This window comes from Otolemur garnettii, unplaced genomic scaffold (genome assembly GCF_000181295.1).
Source record: "Otolemur garnettii isolate 467f Iridium unplaced genomic scaffold, OtoGar3 scaffold00235, whole genome shotgun sequence".
Classification (NCBI taxonomy): Eukaryota; Metazoa; Chordata; class Mammalia; order Primates; family Galagidae; genus Otolemur; species Otolemur garnettii.
This window is the reverse complement of record NW_003852630.1, coordinates 841,953-866,449: the sequence shown is the minus strand read 5'-3', so window position 1 is coordinate 866,449 and position 24,497 is coordinate 841,953. Positions and strand designations below refer to the sequence as shown.

Below are 24,497 nucleotides of genomic sequence, written 5' to 3'. Positions count from 1 at the left end.
ACCCTCAGCCTCCCTATACCAAATAACTCTATACTCACAGCCTCCCTGCACCTTCAGCCTCCCCCTCTATACCCTCAGCCTCTCTGTACCCTCAGCCTCCCTGTACCCCATAACCTTATACCCTCAGCCTCCCTATACCAAATAACTCTATACTCACAGCCTCCCTGCACCCTCAGCCTCCCTGTACCCTCAGCCTCTCTGTACCCTCAGTCTCCCTGTACCCCATACCTATATACCATCGGCCCCACTGTGCCCCACAGCCTCCCTGTACCCCCAGTCTCCCATACCCCATACCTATATACCATCAGCCCCCCGTACCCCATGCCTATATACCATCAGCACCTTTCCTTTACTGCCAGCTTCCCTATACCCCCCGGCCTCCCCATACCCCATAACTCTATACCATCAGCCTCCCTGCACCCTCAGGCCTCCCTGCCTCTCCAGCCTGCGTACACCCTCGGCTTTCCCATACCCCATACTTCTGTACCATCAGCCTCCCTGCACCCTCACCTTCCCTTTTTACTGCCAGCCTCCCTGCACCCTCTGGCCTCCCTCCCTGCTCTGGGAGCCCTCAGGAAGAGAGAGATCCTGCTGGACACTCTAGGCTACAGGGACAGAACATGGCTGCCACTTGGCAGCAAGTGCAAGTGGGGTCTGTGTGGGCCATGGAAAAGGTCCTGAGGGGGCCCTCCTAGTGAGGGACTGTAGGTTCTGGGCTTTCCAGGAGGTGGGGGCAAGAGAAGGGGTCCACAGAGCTGTGCCCTGAAGGACAGGAGGGCTTAGGTCCTGGGGTGATGAGTCCACTGTGGACCAAGGGCATCAAGCAGTCCTTGACCTTGGGCTGGGGCTCCTGTGGGTGTCAGACAGAAGGCAGCTGCAGGGAAGGCCTGGGTATCAGGGAGATGCAGGGCAGCCCAGGAATTCCCTGTCAGGAAAAAAGCCCATCATTTTAGGGCCTAAAAGAAGAAAAACCTACAAAACTACAAGGAATCATCTGAGATGGGAGAGAAGGCCCCTTGCAGCATCACCAGCCTCACCTCCCAGAGCAGCAGGCCCTCCCCAGGCTGTGGGCCTCTGACTCCTGAGCAGGAGGGGCAAGACCCTTCTCCAGGCCCCCAGGCCCAGATACTAACACACAGGAGGGTCTAGGGCAGGCCTCCTCAAACTATGGCCCAAGGGCCACATGCAGCCTGCCTAGGACATTTATCCGGCCCGCCAGGTGTTTTTGTTGCTGCTGCCTATCCTGCTTAGCAGCCAACTTGTCCCAGGGCCTGCAGTCCAGCCCTCCAAAGGTCTGAGGGACAGTGAACTGGCCCCTTGTTTAAAGTTTGAAGACCCTTGGTCTAGGGAATACAGGGAGAGCACAAGAGGCAACAGCCCACACAGGGAAGGAAGCCCCCGGCACACACCATAAGACAAGATGTGCAGAGCCAGCACAGTTCACCCACAAAATCAGCATGGAGTAGAGGCAACAGCTGGAGCCAGGCAGCGCTGCACCACTGGTAGGGAAATGTGGCAAACAGGAATCATTCCACAGAGCCAGCAAACAGTAGGGACAGGACTCTAGAGAGTGAGAAAATGTGGTGCTCCTCTCGGGAGGGAGCCAGGCCATGCACACACTCCTACAGGTGAGCAGAGGGCAACCTGGGTGCACACATACCTGTAGATGAGCTGAGGCCAGCCCAGTTGTACACACACCTGCAGGTATGCTGAGGACAACCCAGGGGCACACACTCCTACAGGTGAGCTGAGGCCTTCCCGGGTGCACACACACCTGCAGGGGAGCTGAGGCCTCCCCAGATGCACACACCTGCATGCATGCTAAGAGGCAGGCATGTCCCTATAAGAAACAATGGACCGTGCTCACAGTGTGCCTGTGCTTTAGCACACACCAAAGGAAAGGACCTTGCCCAGCAGCAGGCATGGCCATGACGCCCATCCTTGGACCTACATGGCCTCCCCAACCCCCACTGTGCTTACCTTTCCTCTCCTTCCAGGGACGCCTCAGTCCATGGCCCTGCCTCGCTCCCCTTGCCCACTAGGCCTTTCTATTTAGGTCCCCAGCCCCCTCCTCTGGGCTTCTTTACCTACAAAGCCCAGGCTCTCTTCTTCAGCTGAGGATTACCACCTGGCACCTGTTCCTCTAACACCCAGTCCGCACTGGGTCAGATCCGCTCTGGTCATCACTCAGTCTTCAAGTTCTCTTACTGTTGTGCATACTTCAATCCTGTCCTTGTCCACAGAGGCAGACTCACAGAGAGCTTGAGATGTGTCTCATCTTTCTCTGTTTCTCCAAAGTCCATTGCCCTGTTCCGAACAGAACCCACTGCCCTAATCTGCTTGCCACTCAAAATGAAATTCTGAGTTTCGTTCCTAGCAAAGGGAAGAAACAATGAACTAAAGATGGCTTTCTCCGAAATCCCAGTCCCTGTCGTGAGCCTCTCCTGGTCCTGGGCTCCTTCAGTCCGCAGTACAGACCTCACCTCTGCAAGGAGGTCATGCAAACCAGCCTTGAAGATAGCGGTGAAGGCTGAGGGCCCCACTTGCCTCCACAGGCCAAGCATCCTGGTCACCCAGCTGTGTGGTGTATGCAATGGGTCCCTTTCCTCCTCACCACCACAAGGGGGTCACTGCTTGAGGCCGGAAGGCAGACGGGGCTCTGCAACAGCAGCTCCTCCCATAAGCAGATGACAGGGGCAGTTGGACTGTGCTTGAAATGAGCATCAGGCATTTCTACTTTACTGTCAAGATTTGTGGCCATCATCTGTCATTCTACAGTTGGGACTTCCTCAGAAAGCACTTAGGGTTCATCTCAACAATCAGTGCAGGACAGCTGCATCTGTGTGTGAGCGGCACCTGCTGCCCTGAGACCCGACACCATCCTGGGGGAGAAGCCAGGGAGTGGCAGCAGGGAGCGCCAACAGCAGCAGAATTTCTATAGTTAAACGTGGTGTCCCCCCTTCCAGCCATGTCAGCACTGAGGCATAGCAGCTGTGGAAATCTTTCAGCACCACGTACATTCCATCATTGCAAACAAGCCTGCTCCTAGGGTCCACTGAATAAGCATAGAAGGACTTGTCTGAAGCCACGTAGTACTTGCCCACATGGGAAGCTTGTGGTAAGTGACAACATGCTCTTCCCCACAAAACCTTCCCAATGAAGACACCAAGGCCCAGAGACATTGGGAGCAGCCAAAGCTCTCTGCAGGCTCCCCGCATGCACCGTGCAGAGACCACACAACTGGCGTGTTTGGTGTTCTCAACAGAGCCGGAAGGAAGGCACCATGATTAGCCTCATTTCACGTGGAAGCTGAGGTTAGAGACATCACGGTCATTGCCAAGACCCAGCTACTGCTAAATTCCCAAGGGAAAAACTCAACAAGAAAAGGTCTGATTGAGCCAGAGTCACAGGGCAGGGGTCAGGGAACTGCAATGTCTTCACACATCTCACTCAGCAGAGCTGCCCAAGTCTGCGCTGTGACTTCTCTGGGTCTCCTTCCTGCCATGCTGCTGCACTGTCTGCCTCCGGGGCCAAACGGGATGCAGCTGGGGATAGGCCACTGGCTTCTCCAGGTGGAAGTGTTGTCATAAGATTAAAGGAAGAAAAGCTGCAATTGAATCAGCTCAGAACATTGAGAGTGTCCCGGGGTTGAGCCCATGTTGCTCTCCGCAGTTCTCCCCTGGGCTCTGGGCTCAGAGTTCTCCAAGGTTTCCTTGAAGCTGTGTCTTTTTTCTCTTTTAGAAAAAAATCCTTTTGGCCACTGTGAACAAGCAGTGTTATTACTCCACTGGCTCTGCTCTGTGTGGACACATTCTCTCCCTGCAGCCTGTGGAGCAGACACGATTGTCACCACCTTGGGGATGAGGAGACCTAGCCGGGAGGGAGAGGCCGGAAGCCATAGCGCAGGGCTGCTGGGTCCTCACCCTCTGCAACATGGAGACAAAAGCCTTCCTACATGGCAAGTCTCAGGCCCTTCCGCTGGGGGCCCCTCACAACTCCTTCCTCACCCTCAGGTGTCCAAGTGGTGAGGTTGGCTCTGCCTGAGGGCCCACATAGGGTCTTCTCCATAGTGCCTGTGTGGACCTGTGACCTCGAGTGTGAGCCTCGGGCGCCACCTCTCAGCCACTGCACTTCCCAAGGTCAGCCTCGTCAACTCACTGTGACCCTTCTACACAAATGTGTCCTGCCTAGGGTTATTTTGGTTAACTGAAGAGAGGCCTATCTGTACAAGCCACATAATGCTGAAGCATTTATTTATTAGATTTAAAAGGCAACTTTTTTTTAAAAAAGGCTTGAACCTGTGGCTCAGTGAGTAGGGCGCTGGCCTCATATGCCGGAAGTGGTAGGTTCAAACCTAGCCCTGGCCAAAAACTGCAAAAAAAAAAAAAAAAAAAAAAGGCAACTTTCTCTGGGCTAAGAAGTAAATAGTTCCTTCTGCCTCAAACTCAGCTTCCATCAAGCGACTTCTTTCCAGCAACCCAGCGGGAAAGAATTTAAAAACTGTCTTTGGAGGACTGGGGATGGCTGTCTTGCCCTTTGTCTCATTTTAAATGATCAGTCTACTTCTTCAAGAGTTTTCCCTTCACTTTCTTCTAATGTTTTTATAGTTTCATGTCTTAAATTTAAGTCTTTAATCCAGTGAGAATCTATCTTAGTTAGTGGTGACAGGTGTGGGTCCAGTTTCAGTTTTCGCGATGAGAGTTTTCCAAACTGCATATGGAAGTAACACACTGTATCCTATGATAGAATTAATGTACACAATTATGATCTAATAAAAATTTTTTAAAAATTAAATGATCAGTCTAGTTTATAAGAAGGATAAGAACATAAATGTCAAAGAATTACCCTGCCCATCAGAAAATGTGAGGGGGAAGAAGGTGCTGGCAAAGTGGGCCATGTTATTCACCATCTAAACGTCACGGAAAGAGCTGGGTCAGTGATGAAATGGCACCAAGTCATACGTCATCTTCCTCCGCGTTTGTGGGACAACCAGATATGCAAAGGTTCCTTGTTCTTAAGAATGGCATCTGATTCTTGTAAATTAGTAGCTGATCTACTGAGGTTTAAGCTGAGAGCTGCTGGAAATTTGCCCTAAAGAATCCCACATTATTAATTGATCAAAACATATCCATCTCCCCACACCGCAGAAGGTGTAATCCCAATGCGAGCTCTCACACAAACGTGGAGAAGCACTGAGTGTAGCTGTGTTATCTGCCCCAGAATCTCTCATGCCAAACTGGCACAGGAAGAAGAGGGGTCGGCATGACACCAAGACGGCTTGTTTTTAATCCACTGCTTGTGGCAGGTAAAAGCTCCAGTGTCAGAGGTACAGCCAGAGAACATGCTGCAAGAAAATAACTCAGTGCAAAGAAAAGCCTGACCGGGAGTGACAGGGCTCCTTGTGTAGGGTATAGATACCAATCATTCCATCTGTGGTTTCCTTTCTCTGCGTCAATGAACACAGGGCTTTGGGGAATACCAACATCCTTGTCTGCTGGAAAGTCACCGAGTGCTAAGGAAACAACTGATTTGAGAGGTGTCTCTTCACCAGGGAGTGGTGGCTGCAGAGAGGGACGAGTCCCGGACAGGGAGTAGGCACACACGCCAGCTCTGAAGGTCCCCAGGCACTGCACACAGCTCACTCTGAGGGTGACACTCAGGCATCCCCAGGGAGGAGCCCTTAGGGGATGGAGGCGTGTCTCTCCTGCCCCAGACCAAAACTACCCATGGCAAGCCACATGGTGCCAAGAACACCATGAGAGGGAACTCAGGGTAGAGAAGGGGGCCTCGCACAGGAAAGCACCACACACATGCACCAAAACACACACCACACACACCATATACGCACCTCACACATTTACACACCATATGCACACATGACACACACACCATATCACACACCACATGCACAACACAGCAGACACCACACCCCACACACTGCATATGCGACATATCACACACTGCACACCATACACAGCACCCACACATCACACCCAGTAACACACAGCACACACACAACACACCTCACACACCACATAACATACACAGCACACACATCACACACAGATGCTATGCACACACAAGACCACACAACATACAAAACACACACACACACACACACACACAGTCTCCCAGGGGAGGGACCACTCCACAACACAGATCCTCGGCGGAGGGGGGGTCCCAGTGAGTAATAGCTGTCATGACGATTGGTTTGTGTCACAGAGTTGTCCAGGGGACTCACTTTAGTGCTAACAGAGCAAAGCACAGCCCTGAGGCCCTGCTGCGAGGTGTTTTTTGTGAGGCCTGTGAGGCCTGAACCCAAAGACACAGACGTCCACAAGGAACTCTGGTCCTAGGGACAGGAGCCTGGGGATAGAGACACAACAGAGAGTTTCACTTAGGCAAAGTGGTTTGAAATGGGCTTGTCTTGGAGAGCTCTAGAGGAAACGGGGTCAATATTTTGGTGTGCCTAAAGTTTCAGCTGCTTACGATTTATCTAAAAATACAAATAAGGTTCAATGTATCATTTTTACTTATTTTTCTATGACACAGATTTTTCAACACTTAATTGGTACACGAAATACCTAATTCTGTCATAAGCAGCATGTTATTCTAAAATTCGGAGAGATTACTTAAACTGATTAAGACAGTCCCTTCCATAATCTCATTCAAGAGTGGCCCATGTTTTGGTTGCACATCACCCAGAATCCTGATTAGGTTTGACTTGTTTCTTAATGCAGTTACATTAAGGAATGCTATACATAATACAAATGAATAAAATAAGCAACTGAATGAGACCTATGGATTGGCCTTTGATTTTAAATTTGTTCTTATAAACTCTGTCAATAAAAATAAATCTAAATAAAAATAAATAAAAAATAAAAATACAAATGAGGTCGATGTATGGCGGAAAATAGTCTTAAGTTTTAATTTGGCTTTAATACTCCATGTGCAGGTGAAGCTCAGAATGAAACATTCCTGCCCAGCTGCCGTGCACAGCAGGGTCTGACCATGAGGCAGGCCTTCTGCACCAAGGAAGAGGTGCCCAGACCACCCACACCATCACCTCAAAGCAAAATTATTACATACATGCACTGCACATATCTGCACCACCCAAGGGCACACACTGCAGGGTGTGCAAGCAGCCAGCCAGATACAGGCCTCTTTTTGAAACACTGTTTCCATCACTTGAAAAAAACACAAACTTGTACAGAACAAAGCATCAAATGTTGGCTTCCTTGTAAGACAACCTGAGAAGCATGGCCAGCCCGTGACTGGCTAGGTCCAGAAGGTTTGAGTTAAGATGGAAACGAGAGCAGGGCAGAGCACCCAGAGGCTGGGCAGCCAGTCCTTCCCCATGTGGCCACTCCTACCGTGATGTCTGGACGCTTCCATGTGAAACAGACAGAGGCTGCATGTAGCACAGTCACTGCCAGGTCACATCTAGCACTCGGCGTTTCTCACTCCTGTACCAGGCTGTCCATACCTGCCCCAGAGTCCCATAGCCACACCTGGACCCCCAAATGGGGCTCTGAGCAGCTGGCCACAAGTGGCCAGGAGCCCAGGCAAGACCCCGTCTGGTTGGTTTTGTTTAACTGCCCAGGGGCCAAGCTCAAGAGCCCTGGGGTTGTTAGCAACCAGCTCCCAGCTGCTGTCCCACACCAGAGAGTCTGGGGACATCCCACTCAGTTCTTTCAGCTCAATGCATTGATGAATAACAGCATCCCCTGTATCAAGGAGGCCCCCGGAGAAGAGGCAGGGTGCTACTCACTCGTGGTCCGTCAGGATGTAGCCACAGTTGTCCTCCTCTGATGTCTGGGCTTCCAGCTGCAGGCCTGTGTCAAGGGGCTCCCGCACTCCTGCCTGAGGAGCTGCGTCCTCCAGAGTCCCCGGGACCCAGCTTTGGAGCTCCCTGATTCCGTCCTCCGCGAGCTCCGAATGAGGCTTCCTCTCCAGCAGGTCTTTGGAGTATGTCTGACTCCGGACATTTTCCACTCCAGCCTCCTCCTCTTCCGAAGACAAGGAAGCCTCAGGGTGGTCTGACTTCTTCATTTCTGTTTGGAAGGACCTGGCAGGGCTAGGGGCGCCAGGCACGAGTCGAGCCCCAGGATCCCGCAGTAGATCCCCAAGTGTGGCGCTCAGATGAGTGACCTGCAGAAAGGACACGGCTGTGAGAGGACGCCCATGAGAGAGCACCAGACACACAGCACAAGGGGACATGTGGGCAAAGTCATCATGTGAGATGAAGACGGTAACTGGAGATGAAAACTCCAGTGAAGGGGAAGCTCCCATCGTCTGCTTGGATCCTACAACAACAATGCCACGGTGCACTGGGTAGCTGGGTCTCTGGGACTGTGTTCTCTGCCCACCCCTCCCTCACACACACTTGCACACACATCTTCCTTAAGAATTAGACTCTGCAGAGATAACCTGGGTGATATCAAGGTTACCCTTCTAGAGGCAATGAACACCTAATTCTAATAATTCGTGCCAATAATGCATACAAATAATTTGCATGTGCTGGTCTTTTAACTGTGGACAAGACACTGTGCTAACACGTCATGTGCAGAAACATACTGAGTCTCCTGGTAGCCCTGAGCTGGGAGCCATCTGTAATCCCACATTGTAGGTGGGAAAACTGAGGTACAAAGAGATCAGCCCACGAGTGGGCGCATCACAGGGGCAGCTGTGCCCCTGCCCCATGACATCTCGGGGTCTCTGTCCTCACATGGACAACATCCACCCCACCCTGACTTCCATTTCCTGGACATTCAGTGAGGGCCAGACAGGGACATAAACTCTCAGCTACGACACTCAACACAGACAATGTGTCAGATGCTGATTTGTGTTGTGCTGGCCTCTCAGTTAACTGGCCCCCAGCCCCACAAAGAACGCGCTAGTAGTGTCCTAACTTGTGGGCTCGGGCTCATGCCAGGTCACAGGTCAGGGCTGGAGGTTAAGGTCTAAGTGATGAAACAATGCCGTCCCCCCATTTGACTGCACCCCACTTGCAGACACCCCACTCTGCCCGAGAAGGGCGGGCCACTGGGCACCCTCAGCACCTGCCATGGTGCAGTCTTGTGCTCATGAAACCAGTGTCCAGTGTCACAGTCAACAGAAACAAGAGAATTAGATGTATGTATAACTCACGTTACCAAGACACATTGTCTCAGGAAAGTAAGGTAGGAATGAATATAAAGGAGATGATTCCCTTTTTGACTAAAGGTTATAATTTTCCTGTGGTGTTTTTGAATATTTAAACAAAACAGTTTGATGGAAACAAGTACTCAGATTTGGGTCCTGAATTAACAACAGTATATAGCATTTAAGTTACTAAGTAGGGCTGGGAAAAGGAATAATATTCTCACTTAAGTTGTGTTTCACATTGGGAAAGAAAATGAAGGTGTTATTAAACAAATGAGGGCTGGAAAAAGACAACACTCAAATACCCTTTTTGAAAAAAAAATTGCTTGAAAACACCCCAAACAGAAGAGAAATACATGGAAGTTCAGCACACCAAGGATGTGAGGCTGCACTGGGCAGTCTTCTCCTTCTGGGAAATCAGGAGCCCAGCAGCCGAGTTCCTGAGAACACCTCAGGCTCTGGGGTGGGCGTATGGGACTGCTGCCCTAAGTCACAGCCAAAGCTGACCCCTTGTCTCTCAGGACATGGGACCCTCACCCACCTTCTCCTCCACAGTCACAGCCATCCCCTTGTCTCTCAGGACACAAGACCCTCACCCACCTTCTCCTCCAACAGCCACGGCCACCCCCTTGTCTCTTGGGACATGAGACCCTCACCTGCCCTCTCCCCCACAGCTCAGAGCACGCTGCCATTTATGGGAGACACTCGCATGTCTTTCTGGTCCTGCTAGCAGACACTTAGCCACAAGCCATCAACGTAACCAGATAAGAGAATTAATAACCACAGATTCTTACTTTCCTCTCCAAAGAAGAGTTTTGTAGAACCAGACAACATTCTTGTCATTGCTCAGGAATTGAGTTTCTGTGTCTATAGACTTGTTTCAATGACCAAAATATCTTAAATAGGAAAAATTGACAACTAACAAAATCAGGAGGAAAGATCAGTATTGGGGTGGATCCCGTCTGTAGTGGAGCTGGCTTCCCAACTGCCTTCCTAAACAGCCATGCATGGCGGAGCCTCCAGTGACGGGGCCGCCCCTCCCATGCCATCCAACGCATCAGCTCTTGTTAATGGGCACCTGACTTGTGGCCAGCGGCTGCCATGTGGACAGTCCCAGGGTGCACATTCTGTGTTAAACGAACATCAGGTATCAAGCATGGAAAACACATACCCGGTGTCAGCATTCCGTGTCATCGTTTGATGTCCCTGTACAGGGAAATTCTAAAAAAATACTAACTTCCTTCATTATAGCAGACATAGTTTTTATGTTTCTACAATGGATAAATTATTTATAATTAAAAATAGATGTTATCATGTATCTCAATACACAGTACTATATTTATTTCTGGTACCGCTTTTTAAATTTTGGGATTCTGAAGGTTTTTGCCTCCTTTTCTGGAAGAAAAAAGATCCTTTGTATTTCATAAATGTGGCCATTCCAAGAAGAGAAAGATCAGAGAGGTCCTGTCTTACCTCTTCGTAAGGGCTGTCATCGTAGTCGGGCACTCTACTATCTGCAAAAGACACCAGCATTATCAGAAGCCTAGGCACAGGGAGTCATGCCACGTAACATGCTAGCCACTCCAAACCCTTCTTTTCAGAAGGCATACTGATGTGGCTTAACGTCTACCATGAGGTGAACCTTTCCTTACAGTACACAGTGGGGTCCTGTGAGCTTCATGAAAGAGGAGGGGGCTTCACAGTCACAGGCAGACCTGGAGTCAACCATGGCTACAGCCCAGCCCTGAGGCCCTGTAGCCAGCAGTGGGCAGCAGGCACAGGGAGGCCACAGAATGTGCCAGCAGGCTACTGTGGTCCCCTTCACTCTGTAAGTAAATTTCCCACCCACAATGCCCAGATGGCACAAATCCTTGCACTCTCCTCAGCCTGAACAGTCACTGCTGGGGACACCGTCACACTGGGCACCTTTCCCATCCTGCCCTGCCCTGGTCCTGCTCATCCTCTGCTGTAACACAGTCCCGCTGCCCAGCACGCACACACACCCACACACACACTCTCCATGGCTGCCATGAGGCCGTGGTGCCAACTCCCAGATGAGAGGGCACAGGGTGAGTCTAGAGCACCAGGCTGAGCTGGAGGAGTTTACATGGCCCAGGAACTTGAGAGCATCAGTGCAGAGCGTCGGGTATGAGACCCAACTCCGGTTCCCACTGTGAGGGCTGTAGGCCACGCTTTCTGCCTCCCAAGCTGGCAGCCTCAGAGCCTGGGTGTGTGCCTGAAGCAGATGTATATTCAAATACTTGACAGTACTCCCTCACATGATCCAAATGAAACCATTTTCCATCCTTGCTACTTCTTTCTAACTCTGATCCTCAGCACAGAGGCAGAATCAAACCCCTGCACACAGGGCAATTTGCCAGTCAGTGTCATTGCTCTGTGAGGCACAGTCTGCTGAGAAGCTTTTACAGGCAAAAGTTCAAAGAAGTAAAAATCATTAACACAAACTCCCTCCCCTCAGCAAGAATACATCAAGGACTACCTGCTGACCTGCTGCACCCTCCCCCTGGCTGCACCCTCCTACCCCACTGCACCCTCCCCCACCCACTCCACCCTCCCCACCCGCTGCACCCTCCCAACCCCACACCCTCCCCACCCGCTGCACCCTCCCAACCCCCACACCCTCCCCACCCGCTGCATCCTCCTGCAGGGCTGCCCTGAGTGGGAAGCACCCGTGGAGCTAGAGATCACCTTGCAGGCTGTCTCTGGGGAGGCCTGGCTCCGGGCCATGTAGCTGCTCTTCAGCTCCACCCCAATGTCTTGCTGCACCCACACCTCCAGCCACTCCAGTGGTTAGGCCAGGTGTCTCATTGAGCTCCAGAGGACTCAGGCTCTCAATGTCCACCTGGTGCCTCCTCAGGTCTCGCAGGAGGCTCTGCATCAGGGCTCCTAGGGGGAGACACACGTGTGTGCCGTGGACTGATGCAGGGGTACACGCACAAACACACATGTGCTATTGGCTGGTGTGGGGCACATGTACACACACATGCCATGGGCTGGTATGGGGCATACACACACTCACACACACATGCTATGGGCTGGTATGGGGCATACATATACTCACACACACATGCTATGGGCTGGTATGGGGCATACACACACACACATGCCATGGGCTGGTGTGGGGCACACACACACACGAACACACTGTGCTCTGGCCTAGTGTCTCTGAGGGAACCTCAGCAGCCTGCAAGGCAGTACAACCCACCACGCGCAGCCCAGTGCGGGTCATAGCAGTGGCGTTACAGCCCCTGGTGCAAGCTGTGCTGTCCACCCCCGGTCCCAGAACACACCCTGGCCCCAGCCCACTCTGCCGTGTGTCCTCCTGCGGTGAGGGCTGTCTCTGGGTTGACATGCACTCATCACAGGGGCAGGAGACAGCGCTGTGGGTCAGGTCACCTGGGCCTCACTGACTCTTCAAAGATGAACCCCAACAGCCTATCGTGAGTTCTTTGAGTGAAAAAAAAAGTACAGTCACTGTCACCTATTAATTGAAGCTCTTGCTACAGTGCTATAAAGAAATATTTACTCCCCTTTCTGAACACTGCTGTGCCCACCTTCCATCTCTCTTGCAGAAAAGGGTCACTGTTGTGGTGGTCCTGCCTTCCCTATTGGAAGAGCTGAGCCCTCAGTCTGCACACAGGACTGAGTCCCTTCTGATTCAAAAGCCCAAGAGCCTCCTTCACTGGTGTTTCTGAGAACAACATAGTGGGGACTTCAGCAAGAGGTAGAGATGTCCTTTACAGACTATGCACAAAGATGTCTTGCCCTCAGTCCAATCCCACACAGCCTCTGAAACTCTCCCAACACAACAGGGCTTCCTTGCCCTACTGGCCTCAGTGTCCTATTGACTGTGTGCTCTTGTGTTCTGACCTGGGGCTGCAATGACCTGGAGGGCTCTTCATGCCCAAACCACTGGCCAGAGCATGCCCCCACCTCCTCTCCTGGGCACTACACTGTCCTACCCCAGGCACCCACAGCAGAAACCAGAAGTTGGGGTCACTGGAACTGACCACACTGGCCAGGCCTAGGCCTGCCCCCTGCCTCTCCTGCTCCCTCTTGTTAGAGCCACACCCAAGGCTCTTGCTCATTCCCCATACCCCTTCCTCTGCCTTCTGACCCTGCTTCCCTTGTGACCCCTGTGGCCCCCTCCTCTTGGGTCTGTAACCACCTGCTCCCTAATGGCAGTCATCTCCTAAAACTCTGTGGAGTTCCCTGCAGAAGGAAATCCAGAGGTCTGTGCAGACACTGCCCCCTTCTCTACATTTCCACTGGACTTGAGCCTTGTGGGGGTCAGCCCCCTGTCTCTGTACCCTGAGCCCACCCACTCCCCACATCAACCCTGCCACATGCTCACTGACTACCTGCTTTCACGAATAACTTCCAGTAGCAAATATGGAAAAATATCTCTTACTTTCTTATAAAACAAAAGCATGCCTAGAACTATAGGAAAGCACCCTGCCCTCCACACTGCCCACTGGCACCCAGAGGCTGCGGGTTGGAACAAGTCCATGCCAGCTGCCCAGCACCCTCATCAGGCTGACACAGGTGCCTGTCATTTCACAGGGGGACAAGAGTGTGCTGTGGAATGGGTGTGCCTGGAACGGGTGTGCCTGGCACAGCCATGCTGCTGACTGGATAGTCGTAGCATCACTCCGCTCTCTGGAAGCAGAAGACACCACCTCAGAGCCACAGTTGAGCCCTGAGCCATGAGGCCCAGTACCCTAGTTGCCGCTCACCACAACCCATACCTTCCTCCTCTGGAGTGGGTTCCTCAGCCAAGTGCACAAAGGGCTAGCTCAGCCTCAAAGAAAATGGGAACCACCAGGCCTGGGTGGGGCTGGGGGCAAGTATGGGGTAAGTGTGTGGCCACAGTGGCCCCAGTGGCTCTAGCACATACCACACCACCTCTGAGGCACTCATGGTGAGGGGACAGACCATGACCCCCAGAGATCACGGCCAGGGCCCTATTTGAGGTGAGGCTGGGCTGTGTGTCAGGACGGCCAGGTGAGCAGCCAGTGCGAAACAGTTCTTCTGCAGAACAATGGCCAGTGCAGCTGCCCAGAGGCTGTGTCTCCTGGTGAGCTGGGCAGGACGACCCCAGGATACCCATGACTGGACCCTTCATGGGCAAAGCCTGTGACTTCGGAGGGGCTCAGGAGGGCAGCAGGGAATGGCTGGATGCTTCTAAGTGCCCTAGAAAGACCCACTTTCAAGTCAAACATCCCTTTGTGCTCCTGGAAAAGGAGAGAGAACACTGCCCACACTGGCTGGGAACAGCAGACCCACAAGCTGGGAGCCAGCTGCTGCTTCCCAGAGCCCCGGGCGGGACTGGGCCTCCATGCCCCCACAGCTAGAGTGCCTCAGGCACCCACCTCAGTGGGAGCAGGAAAACCCCGACTCCAGGAGGACACAGCAAGACCACCTGTAGCCCAGGAAGTGAGTGGTTTATCCATCTGGAATAGAGCTTCATCAGATACTTTTCAGCAAAGCCCTCGGGCATGTGGGAGCTGGAAAGGGGGTTGTGACATACTGACAACTAGCAGGAAAAAAAAATACTACGGCTTCTGAACAAGAAAGGTTAGATGTTCTGGATCAAGATTTCTAGTGAAAATGAATTATGTTTCATCATACTAGTCAACAACTACTTCTAAGAAATAAACTTATAAATGCCAAAGTTTAAAATAATGGTGTGTGCGAATGTGTGTCCATGCAGGTACATATGTGTGTGCATGTATATATGTGTGCACATGTGCTAAGCAGCTCCATTCAGAGTGGCTCCAGGACTACCAGAGTTATGTGTATGTGCACATATGTGCACATGTGTGTGCGTGTGTGCATGTGTGTGTGCACACGTGCTGGGCAGTGCCATTCAGCTGGCTATAGCTCCACCTGAAGAGCCTCAGCAGATGTGTCAAAAGAAAGATGACTATGAAACACCTCCCTTGAATTCCCAGCATGAGCAGGGCCTCCACTCCCAAGGGCAGGGTCTGCACTTCTGTTGAAGTTTCTTGCACTGCTCGAGGAAAAGGATGTGAAGTCTGTGTTTCCAGGTGTGAAGGATGTCACTGCTGTCACTGAAGGGTGGCACCCAGGGGCAGGACAACACATCCTGACAGGGCCCACTCTCCTCCTCAGACGACCTGCACAACCCCTAGGCCCACACATGCCCCCCGCCAGAGCACATGTAGCACAGACCTCCTTCCCGTCACAGTAAGGATTACGTCCTGGAACACACAGGTCACAGTAAACAGATGCTCGGCCACACACAGGGTTTGACTATGGCGTGAGTGTGAGGGACAGGGAGCTGCTGAGAATACAGAGCTCTGAGATGTGGATGGGCCCTGTGGTTGACCACCAAGGAAGAGCAGAGATAGACTGAGTAAGGGTGCTGCTGACTGTGGGAGCCAGAGACTCAGCTCCGGCTCAGACCCCACTGCAGAGACTCCAGCTGCTCTGAGCAGTGGCTACATGTTCACTTTCTCAGGCCAACAGTTCTAGATCCTGTAGGGTGTTTTTTTCCCCCTCCACTGGGCTATAGTGAAGGCTAAGACTGGGTTTATAAGAACATACTTAGAATTCCTGTCGGTCAAATTCTCAGTTCTTGTGACACAGTCCTTATACTGTGCCCCTGGGTTGCTGAGCTGGGCCCCCTATGAAGACAGGCCAGCAGCTCCCTGTAGGAGTGCACCGCTGCTGCTCAGAAGAGGCTGTGCTGTCTTCCCAAGTGACTCCACGGAGCTGAGCACTGATGAGCCACAAGCACAGACTTTGGCCCTTGGCATGGGTCCAGTCTGAATCTTGGCCCTGGCACCACAGGATGAGGACTTAGGCAAGTTCTGTGATGGCAACATCGCATCATGCCTCACTTTCCTTGTCTGTGATGTAGGGACTGTGAATCTCACATCCAGTGGCCTACATGTCCTAAGTGCCTAATGAGTTATGACAATTACCATGAACTGAGGTTAAGATGAGCTCTCTGCTCTCTTTCCCATTTCCAATCCACTCTCAACATAGACCTCTGGTTCTCCATAGCAAGCCTGGTTACAGCTCATTGCAAGCCTCAAGTGAGAAGCTAAGAACACACAGAGAGCCCCTTAGCTACCAGACAAGCTGACTACTGTCTCCTAATTTGCTCAGCATTCAATTTAAGATCACGCTTTATGATACTGTTCTTTGCCAAAGTATTAACCTACATTCAAAATGATGTGAACTATAGTCATCAAAGTTAGACACTCATCCTCATCCATCCACCTACCCATCTAGAGGAGCCATCCTTCAATCATTACCCACCCATCGATCATTCACTCAACCATCCATCCATCTATTCACCCACTTGTACAGACATCCATAACCTGTCCATTTACCCACACACCCATTCACCCAACCATGGACCCATCCATCCATTTCTCAACCATTCATCTATCCATCCATCCACCCATATGTTCATTCATAACTGTCTGTCTACCCATGCACCCACCCACCAAACCATGGACCCACCTGTCCATCATCCATTTGGCCATGCATCCACTCACACATCCACCCATCCACCCACCACTCACCTACCCATCCATCCATCTACCCATCCCATAGGTCAATCTATCCATCCACCCATCCATCCACTCATCCATAGACTCATCCACTCATCCATCTACCAACTCATGCATTTATTTCATCAAGTTATATTATAGGCCATTCGTTGTGATCGGAGCCTGTGAGCAGACATTGCTCTGACAATCACAGTTTAAGAGGTGCTAAATATTGTACCCTCACACACATCAGTTGTTTTGACTGTTGAAGCCAAAAAGGCTAGGTGAACAGATAATATAAGCAAACTTAATCTATGGGGCTAACCATTAAGACCCTAAAAAGAAGTTAAATGACATATCTCACGTCATTTTCTCTCCTCCTGGAATAGATGGAGTTTGGGCTGACATGTTATCCAAGCCATCACCAATTACATGTGTGAGATAAGTGCCTTTCCTGAACTTCAACCAAACACTCCCCAAACCGGTACAGCAATGTATTCTATTTACAAATCACTGCCTGTATTTCACCCCTGGAGATTAACAATTAAATTGATGTGAATTTAAATCTGACAAATGTCTTTTCATTATAACCTTTAAAAAACAGGTATAAGACTTAACTTTTTATTCAAACATAAAAAATATTTTATTGTTTTCAATCTCTAATAAATTAATTTAGTGATTAAATTAAATTAATGATTTTTTAAAAATAAAACCAAAAGTATGTCTTTTGCAAAATTACTGTATAATTTTTTATTTAAGTTATCCTGAGCAAAAGTGATAAAAATGTATTTTAAACAGAAAATCAATTAAATACATGAAAATATAGAATTAAAAAGTAAGCAAAATAATTTTTGCTGTTTATTAAGCTTCATTACAGATACTTCAAACTTAAGTGGTGTAGTATTGCAGCAAAGGCATAAAAGATGAGAAAACACAGTCACCTACAGCAGAAGCTCTGTGAGCTGCCACCCGAGGGACTGCAACAAACCGGTCAACACACAGAGGTGGTCACCATGAGGACCCAGGCCTGCCGTACTGATTCCAGTCAACTCCAGTCAACTCAAGGAGGTCGTCAGTGTAGGGAGGGGTCAGTGATGGAAGGTCCATCATAGAATTATGAGGCTGTTCTGCAGCAGCTACCGAGGGTCTCTGTTGAGCACAAAGGCAGGCCCAAGAACAATGCTGTTCCCTGATGGCACCTGTTGCCTCAAGGTGGGGCAGTGTGTGTGAGGCCCACCCTGACAATGCAGGGGCACTGGCCAAAAGAATAGAGCAATGCATTTATGGGAGATTTTTTTTAAACAAGTGTTGAGTCCGTACTGTGTTTCTGGTGACGGCTAAGTTAACCAGAAAATCTCATCTATAAGAATGTTCCATTCCTGGAGACCTTGTAACCAAGGGTGTGGCCTGGTCTCTGCTGGGCCACCATGACCTGTAGGGCAGAGGTGTCTATTCTAAGGGGCTCTAAAAAGTGAAATCCCTGCTCTGACATGGCACTGATGGCCACGGGTAAATGCTGTCCCTCACTCCTGAGTGTTATCTCACTGCTGAGTCATGAGGAGTCACATGGTTTGCACATTTCCCCAAGTCAGAAACAGGTGAACTGTCAAGGCTAACTGCCTGTCTGAAAAGACCTTTCTCTTGGAAGTCCTTTTCTCCAGTCTCTCTCTAATTCTGTCCTCAGGCATGTAGCGGAACAAGACTATGTGGCTAGAACCGTGATACACAGGGAAACAGGGGTTATTCAGTGAAGCAGCCCAGCACAAAACCGGGAAGCAGGCTCATTTCTTCGGTACATCCCATCCTGCTCAGAGCCACATCTGTGCCTCTTGATATCCACAAGCTGTCTCCTGTGAGGAGCAGGTCTGTCCCTCTGGTCCCTGCATTCACACATGAGCCCCCCCAGCCTGCATCCAGTATCCAGATGATGGCATCAGTGATAGCGTCAGGGTCACTTTTGCTGATCTCTTCCCCTCCCTTTCCCTTCCTTGTGCCACAAGACTTGCTACACATTTGCACTAGCCATCTTTGGAGGTGCAGCCGTAAATCCATGAGCAAAGCCCTCACTCCTATGGGACTTGCAGCTGTTTTAGAAGAGATGGAAAATGTCAGACACAGGCGCATAGACTGGTGGTGACAGGTGCTATGGAGACAGTCCAGGTGGGAGCCAGGGAAGCTGGGAAGAAGGATGCTCTTTTACATATATTTTTTGAAGCTTCTCAGAGGAAACTTCACCAAGAAGGTGAAGACCAGGCCACCCCCAAGAGAGAAGGGAGGGGAGGCACAATCTCCAGAGAGAGGCAATAGTGAGTGCAAAGGCCCCAGGGCAGGCCTACTTGGCATGTTGGCCTGGAAGGACAGAGGCCAGGGTGGCTAGAGAGAAAAGCAAAAGAATCAGGAGGACCAAGGTGGAGGGCACTGATAAGGCAGGGTCTCACAGACCACCACAGGGACTCTGGTTCTACTTAGTGAGATAAGAAGCCATGGTGTGCTCTGAGCACAGTGGCATCCAGTCTGCAATTTACTAAGCACCACTCTGTAGGGCTGAGACAGGACAGAAGACAGGTGGCCAAAGGAGGGTCCCAGGAGAGCTGACTAGGGATGGCGGGAGGGCAGAAGGTCCTGGGGGTGCTAGAAGATGAGGCCCACAGTGGCCTGGCAGATGGATGTGGATGGGCCAGAGGGAGACTTGATAGAAAGTGACCTAAGGCCAGGCATTGGGCACTATGGGGCCTGGCCAGGGCCAGGGGCCTCAGCAGCCCCCAAGGGACCACCAGTAATACTCTGTTGTGTGCCCATCCTGGATGGAATATGGTTCTGGTTGGTCAAAGGTAGGGCAAGTCAGACCATGATCCCAAAGAGAAGGCAGCGCAGCGTTGTGCAGCAAAGTGGCTCCGAAGTCAATCAGCCCCCAGCTCCATGCCCACCCCACTCACACTGTGGCCAGGACCTGGGGCACCCTACTAGTCTCCTCCAGTGGGGGCTCCTCCTGTGTAAAACCAAGTCAAGAATTCCCACTCAAAAGGGCTACTGAGAAAATAAAATGAGTAGGGAGGTTGTCTATGATGAGCACGACTGTATCCCGTCTTATAACTCTGGGCTAACAGTTACAATGCAGAAAAACTCTCTTGCAGCCTCTGCACCTCTCTTTCTTCAACCCCCTTCAGTTCCTTACACAGAGGAAAGAGCAGAGACTCGCTCATGCAATAAAACCTTGTGTTCTTTAAGATAAAGATAGAGAACAGGGAACGTTTGTAGAAGGTCCCTTAGAGCGACTATAATAAGAAATATCTACCTTCAAAATGCAATAATAAAGTATAATTCCTAAAATTACCTCCTCTCATTTGAAAGAGACACTTTTTAGATTATCACTAGCAAAAAATAACTTCTTAAAAACCATAATCATACGATAGAAGATTCTAAGTTGCTGATCAGCTCATGGTGAGAATGCTTAGTGCCCACCAGAAATCAGCTTCCAAGTAACCTCTGCAACCACACCCTCATGTGCTTTGTGGCCACACTGAGGCATCTCGCGGTATCCGCTGTCAGTCATTTGAAGATGAAGAGAAATGAGAAAATATGTTTCAAAAAGTCCAACTAGCCATGGTGGGTTAAAGAAGACCCACAGCACAGAGCACAGATAACATGACCATCAAAGTAGCACGCTCTTTTGTTCCATCAACTGCACCATATAAGTCAGAGACCCGGCCAGCTTATAATGACATTTTAAGTAGCTTTCAACGTTCTAAGTGGACTCTAACAGAGCAATTACACAAAATGTCAGGACATCAAATATGTAAGGCCTGGGGTGAGAGATCCTCTCGCAATGACTCAGCACGCACAACTGCTGTGGGCCTGACCTACAGAAACTATACATCCTAACAGGGCACCCAAACAAAATGTAATAAGTGCCAGAGAATAGGAACAGCACGCAGATAACCTTCTGTGCAAGACTGCTTTAACATACAAGATGTGATTCTTGCATCACAGCTTTTGCCAAGTGCATTTATAACCATGTATATATGAAGGTTCACAGTTTAGCCACATCCACACATCCAAACTCACCACCATCACCACCACCACCAAAATTCATCCACACATCCAAACTCATCATCATCACCACCACCATCACCACCACCGACACCACTATCACCACCATCACCACCACCGACACCACCATCACCATCACCACCACCACCATCATCACCATCACCAACACCACCATCACCATTACCACTATCACCATCACCCTCATCATCATCACCATCATCATCACCACCACCAGCACCATCACCAACACCACCATCACTACCACGATCACCATCACCTGCATCATCACCATCACCCTTATCATCACCACCATCATCATCACCCTCATCATCACCACCATCACCAACACCACCACCACCATCACCGTCACCATCACCAATGCACTATCACCACTGTTACCAGTATCACCATTACCACCATCATGAAGAACTGGCTCTGCTCCTTTTGTTTAGAGGGCTATATATATTCCACTTAATTGCTGGAGTCCGACACTTAGATATTTGCCAAGCATTCAGATAAATTCAATAGGATCTTATTATTGTATCTTTCCTCATTTGGGCTTCTACCCAGGATTATCATTATAATGATAATCAACATCCTATCTATTTTCACTGAAAACAGCATAAGGAAAGCAAAAGGTGTTCTCCTTCCAATTTTAGTAGCTAAAGATATCAGAGCTAAGTGGGGTTATCACTCCCTCTGACTAATGAGCAGTGCCCCAACTGCAGGCTGGAAGAAAGCTCTCATTGCTCCACCGGGCCATGAAAGTTTATACTCACAGGTCTCTGTATTTGTCCATTCTCTCTCTCTCACACATACATGCAATAGTGAGGCAAAGAAGAAAAAACATATCAAATTACCTTTGGCATTAATTATACAACTTCAGTTGGTGATGAGAATTGGCAGTCGAATTGCTTCCTAAAGAATGTCTCATAGAGTCACATTAGCATGACTTTGCATGCTCAGAATGTTAAGTGAGTTACAATGGCAGCCTGAAGCTTGCTGTGCAGAAAACACTGGACTAGAATATAGAACTTTTCAGATGTGGTTGCCAGAGGGAGAAAGGGAAAGCTCACTACATTACCAACCTGGGCCAAACCAGTATTCATAGAAATACTCTCTCAATGGTAAGAGTTGTCTGGCCAAGTTCTAGAAATGCTGTCTAGAAGGTAGGTGGCCAGTGTCCCTGATTACTCTGTATCTGCAGCCAGGAACTCAAGTTATGATCAGACCCCAGATTACTCGCTAGAGCTCCCTGGGCCTCGGGTCCCAGTTTTGCCCTGTGGGCCACAGCATGCTCAGGCCCCTGCCTTTCCTCACACCTGCCCTGTGCCTCCAAAAGGGAAGCACCCACCATCATCCCCATCATCATCACCATCAACAGCAGGCAGTAGGCCCCACCAACCCAGCATAGTCAAGGAGGAGGGAGGAGACTTGGCAGAGTCACAGAAAGGTGGCAGAGTATGCAGAGGGCCCTCAGGAGGGGGTGAGCACATTTGTTCCATGGTGCTCCAGAAGGCCTTGCTGCCTGTGGTGGTGGAGAGAAACACCTCAGGGGAGTGGGCAGGTGTAAAAAGCTGCTATGAGGTGCTGGACAGCCCTCAGCCTGAAAGAGGCAATTCGCTGTCAAGGCTCAGAGTGGCACACAGTGGGGCAGACCCGGGAATCGAGAGCTTAAGTGGGGTTGGGAGACGTTTCTCCTATGGGGGCAGAGCTCACAGCCTTCTGGGCTCCCTCCAAATTGAAGACTGTGACTCTGAGCAGGCACAGAAGCAGGGAGATGCATGAGCTGGATAAGCAGGGCAGCACAGGGCAGGAGCCCTGGCCACACTCAGCTACTGTCACCACGCCAGGGCTATAAGCAGGTAGGTGTGACCTGAAGGTGCAGGAAAGGAGCTGCACCTTGCTATTCAAACCACAGAGAGAACCCCAAGTGCCCAGGACCCTCCTTTCTCCTCCACAAGGGGAGAACATAGGCTCTTGCTGGTGATGTAGTGACAGACTCAGGTGAGGGCCTCGGGCTTTGCAGATCAAACAGGGGCCCACATTTTCCCTGGGTTGAGAGGCTCTCTGATAATACAGGTGCCTTCTGTTTCTGTTTTATGAGGTGCTCATTAGCTCTAGCCAGAGGCACGGGTCCAAGACCGAGAGCTCACCAGCACCTTCCTCAGGGAGCAGCTCTGAGAGCAGCCTCTTCGCCCCAGTGATTAGGTGGCCAATTTGGTCCTGTTTTTCTTAAAAGCCAAAAGGCATAGCTGGGTTTGGAGCACAGAGCAGAGATGGCCTGTGTTCAAATATGAATGGATTTCTTCAAAAATGAAAATAGCGGCAGGTGCTTCCTTTCAAGTGAAGATAACCTCAAAATTGTGGGTATATTTTCTCCAGGGTAAAAAGAGCATTTGAATCTGTTTCTTCTGCACTATAATCTACTGCTGTCACTGTGAAAAGTAAGAGCCTCCAATGCTGGGATGCCAGGCATGCTGCCGGCTCTACTTGAGACCACTCAGGATGGCATTCCCACTGCTAGCGAGGAAGCAGACACCACCACTGCTGTGGACACACAAGATTTGGGAGTCATGGGAGGTTCAAGGGAGAAGAGAACCCAAAATGCATTTACGACAACCCTACCACCGTGGATGGGGGGAGAGGGTCAGAGGCTCAGTGGCGGTCAGAGATCAGTCGGTACTATTTGAACGGATGAGTGATCAGTGAACACACTAACAGTTGGACAGCAAGAAAGTTGCAGAGCTGGCAGCAGAAGCAAGTTCTTCTGAGTCCACATCACCTTCCTGTTCCATATCAATCTGACAGAACACATCTCAGCACAGGAAACGGCAGGGGTGAAGCCACTGACCACCTTGGCCATACAAGCAAAATATAGTGAGGCACACATTATAAAAGACAATGAAGTCCACTGGAAAGAGGCTGGGGCCAAAAGTCGGCAGCACAGAGCACATCAGGTCCTGTGCTTCCCGCCCTGCACTGCACTAAAGAATCCAGGGTCAAGATGCTGGAAGGAAGCATTGTGGTGGGCTGGGAACAGGTTTTGCTTCCTGTTCACTGTGGTTTGGTGTTTGACCAGTGAGCAGGATTAGATTGGGAGTCACTACCAGTGGACGTGCCACGTGTCATTTGTCTCTGATTCTAGTTAACTGTTTAGAAAGTGTATGTGGTGCACCCTGCGGTGACTTCCATAATCTCTCCATGCCATCGGGTCTTAAGAGACAACAGCTTTAGGCAAAATATGTACAAATCCACATGAGGAAATGAAGCACTCTGACAAGATGGATCAAAGAAGAACTGAATAGATAGTGGACATTCCATGGTCATGGACAGCAAGACTCGGGTCTGGATCATGATCCTCAGGGACATCCCATAGTCATGGACAGCAAGACTTGGGTCTAACTCATAATCCTCAGGGACATCCCACAGTCATGTACAGCAAGACTCGGGTCTGACTCAATCCTCAGGGACATCCCACAGTCATGGACAGCAGGACTCAGGTCTGGATCATAATCTTCAGGGACATCCCACAGTCATGGACAGCAAGACTTGGGTCTGACTCAATCCTCAGGGACATCCCACGGTCATGGACAGCAGGACTTGGGTCTAACTCATAATCCTCAGGGACATCCCATGGTCATGGACAGTAGGACTCAGGTCTGACTCATAATCCTCAGGGACATCCCATGGTCATGGACAGCAGGACTCGGGTCTGACTCATAATCCTCAGGGACATCCCACGGTCATGGACAG

General features: G+C 50.4%; 1 protein-coding gene across 1 annotated transcript in view; it reads right to left on the bottom strand.

The window, feature by feature from the left end:
* PTPRN2 (protein tyrosine phosphatase, receptor type N2) overlaps positions 1 to 24,497 on the bottom strand; it is a 648,263-nt gene that overhangs the window by 501,199 nt on the left and 122,567 nt on the right. The window contains exons 6-8 of the mRNA XM_012812959.1: positions 11,938 to 12,051; positions 10,618 to 10,658; positions 7,772 to 8,151 (exon numbers count right to left, since the gene is read on the bottom strand). Coding sequence (XP_012668413.1) covers positions 7,772 to 8,151; positions 10,618 to 10,658; positions 11,938 to 12,051 — 535 coding nt within the window. The remainder of the gene's footprint in view (positions 1 to 7,771; positions 8,152 to 10,617; positions 10,659 to 11,937; positions 12,052 to 24,497) is intronic.